At 43.2% G+C, this 690-nt stretch overlaps 1 protein-coding gene across 1 annotated transcript in view; it reads right to left on the bottom strand.

The window, feature by feature from the left end:
• LOC113056875 (ankyrin repeat and sterile alpha motif domain-containing protein 1B-like) overlaps positions 1 to 12 on the bottom strand; it is an 11,682-nt gene extending 11,670 nt beyond the window's left edge. Inside the window, exon 1 of the mRNA XM_026223786.1 lies at positions 4 to 12. Within this exon, the coding sequence (XP_026079571.1) occupies positions 4 to 12 (9 nt within the window). The remainder of the gene's footprint in view (positions 1 to 3) is intronic.
• Between the last annotated feature and the right edge of the window lie 678 nt (positions 13 to 690).

The following is a 690-nucleotide window of genomic DNA, read 5'->3' as shown; positions in this document are numbered from 1 at the left end:
AGCTTTTGACATCCACACTGTCGCTTGGTGACTGCTCTTATCTCCCTAGACCTGTCAACTTGGGGTTTTTTCACCAGCACTCCGCCACATCCAAAAAAGACCCTCATCATACTGAACGCAACCTTCCTTCACGACTGAGAGTGATATGTGAGTCAGATCTCTCCCTTTGCTAAACTGCTTTCTCGCCCTGACTGTGCATTGAAATTGAATTCTGTCCTGCTGGATCATGAGCGCATTCTGAACAATCGTCCATTTGTATGATAATCACATCTGGGAGCACAGGCTAGTAATGTAGTGTAATTTGATGTAATGTTTAAAGCTGATAGGACACCAATCTATACAAACCCCATCTGTTCACAAGATGCCCCCCTTCTTTCATTCTCCGGGGTCGGCGGTCAATTGCAGGTGTCGTTTAACTTGATCGCTGGACAGGATGTACCAGAAGGAATATGAGACAGATAAAAAATGATTTACTGAGGGTCGACAGCTGGGTTACAGGTCACCCAATGATGGCATGGGCAGCATGCTAACATGTAAAGCAGGAGAACCACATTGACCTACTCTTTAGTTCTTTAGTTTATTTAGATAGGGACAGCTACAAATTACATAGATAACTTTGACAGTCATCTGATGCATGTATCATAATGTTTTTAGCTAAGCTAATTTACAACACTTGTCCCTAGTAGGGCT

The sequence above is a fragment of the Carassius auratus genome, chromosome 4 (assembly GCF_003368295.1).
Source record: "Carassius auratus strain Wakin chromosome 4, ASM336829v1, whole genome shotgun sequence".
NCBI lineage: Eukaryota > Metazoa > Chordata > Actinopteri > Cypriniformes > Cyprinidae > Carassius > Carassius auratus.
Note: the sequence above shows the minus strand (reverse complement) of the source record. Positions and strands in the feature narration are given on the sequence as shown.